The sequence below is a fragment of the Gavialis gangeticus genome, unplaced genomic scaffold, assembly GCF_001723915.1.
Source record: "Gavialis gangeticus isolate Ggan-Ray unplaced genomic scaffold, GavGan_comp1, whole genome shotgun sequence".
NCBI classification, from domain to species: Eukaryota; Metazoa; Chordata; order Crocodylia; family Gavialidae; genus Gavialis; species Gavialis gangeticus.
The window spans coordinates 83,935,816-83,937,829 of record NW_017729022.1 but is presented as its reverse complement, the minus strand read 5'-3'; the positions used below and the strand labels follow the sequence as shown (position 1 = coordinate 83,937,829).

The following is a 2,014-nucleotide window of genomic DNA, read 5'->3' as shown; positions in this document are numbered from 1 at the left end:
GTGCTGGTTCTTCCTCCCTAGGTGCAGCACCTTGCACTTGTCAGTGTTGAACCCCATCCTATTCTCATCCACCCACCCCTGTAACCTGTCCAGATCCAACTGCAGCCTGTCCCTCGCTTCTAGCGTACCCACTTCTCCCCACATCTTGGTGTCATCCTCAAACTTGAACAAGGTGCTTTTCACCCCCTCATCCAAGTCGCTGATGAATATGTTGAACAGTGCGGGCCCAAGGACTGAGCCCTGGGGGACCCCACTGCCCACATCCCTCCAAGTCGAAAAAGACCCATCCACCACCACTCTGGGTGCGGCCCTCCAGCCAATTGGTGACCCATCTGACTGTGTAGGCATCGACACCACAATCTCCAAATTTTTTAATAAGAATGGAGTGAGAGACAGTGTTGAAGGCCTTCCTAAAATCCAGAAAGACTACGTCCACCGCGACACCTGCATCCAACGATTTTGTGACCTGGTCGTAGAAGGCCACCAGCTTGGTCTGACAGGACCTGCCTCTAATGAACCCATGTTGATTGCCCCTAAGCATATATTCCCCTGCTTACCCCTCACAGATATGCACCTGGATAATTTTCTCAAAGAGGTTCCCCAGGACCGAGGTAAGACTAACAGACATATAATCTCCTGGGTCCTTCTTCCCTTTTTTGAAAATGGGGACCACACTGGCCCTTTTCCAGTCCTCTGGCACCTCAGTCATTTAGTCCTTGAGATTTTGGACAGATCCCTTATTTAGTGTCTCAGTCTCCTTATTCTTAAATGGGAGAGTTATCAGTTACATTATTGTTCAATACATGGAATACACAAGGCTTCACAACACACACATGCTAGATGCCATTTATTTTTTTCCCTTCGAGTCCATTAAATCTATCTTGGTTGTCAGTAGCAGGTTTGTTCTGTTCCCTTTTCATTCAAGGAATCAGAATCTTACCTGAAATCAGCAGAGCATCTCCATGCAGGGCAGCTGTGACCGTTACATTAATTTCTGAATTTATTCTTCTTTTAGGTTTGTTACATCGAGGGTCACAGGGTTGTCAGTCTGGCCAATGAGATGTTTGGCTTCAACGGCTGGGCTCATTCGGTCACTCAGCAGAATGTTGGTAAATATCTTCTCCTGGGGTTAGAGAATTTGCATTCCCACTGTTTCACACTGAAGGTGTGAAGTGATAGACTGTGGTTCATCCTTCTGAAATCTGACTACTTGAAACTGTGGGAGGCATACTTTTAATGTGACTCTCTCTGTCAAAGCAGCAGATGGAGTTTTCCAGTTCCTTGACAGTTGTGAAGAGATAGCAAAATGGGGCAATAGTGGAATGTCTGTGTTTTAGCACCTGTCTTGGTATAAAGAAAACCTAAATTTATACTTGCAGGCCCAGATTTGAGTAATCCTATTCCTAAATCATCCATTTGTGTGCTGATGACTAGACCCAAAGGAGTTGCAACTGAATTTTTGCCTGTTCAACCACCAGTAGACCTCAGCAACATGTCTGCCTACAGCTGCTCCCTCAAAAGACAGACATACCAGCTTTTGCCCCCTCCATCTCTTAAGTCTTTCTAACAAGCACTTTGGTTTCACAAACATCCTGTCCTAAGAGTCTTTGGCTACTTTTATGCATCCCCATGCTCAGGTGCAAAAGCTTAGAACATTTTGCATAGCTACGTGTTTGTGCTAGACATACTGCCTCTTCACTGCCAGGTATCAAGTAGGAGAGCACAGTACTGATTGCCCTAAGTTCTTTCCAATAATTGTAAGCTCTGTGAGTTGGTATGCTGAAGCATCCCCCATACTTTCTTCACTTTGCTCTCCTTTGGTTGAATTAGGGTGGTTTTTTGTTTCAGTTAAGTTTTCACTGCTTTCTTAATATTTAGGAAGTACTATTGCTTCGCTGTAGGGGCATGAATCTACTGGCCACAACCCATTTATTCTGAGGCTGTGGCCAGCACTCTATTTCATATTCAGGTCCAGTTATTTCTCCCCACCTCTTAGCTTCTGTTGTAGTTGTTG

General features: G+C 45.2%; 1 protein-coding gene across 4 annotated transcripts in view; it reads left to right on the top strand.

Moving 5' to 3' along the window:
• The window catches only part of RAD52 (RAD52 homolog, DNA repair protein), a 30,088-nt gene that overhangs the window by 6,922 nt on the left and 21,152 nt on the right, over positions 1-2,014 (top strand). For all 4 annotated transcript variants that reach the window (XM_019515526.1, XM_019515524.1, XM_019515525.1 and 1 more), the window contains exon 3: positions 1,016-1,109. In XM_019515526.1, coding sequence (XP_019371071.1) covers positions 1,016-1,109 — 94 coding nt within the window. The remainder of the gene's footprint in view (positions 1-1,015; positions 1,110-2,014) is intronic.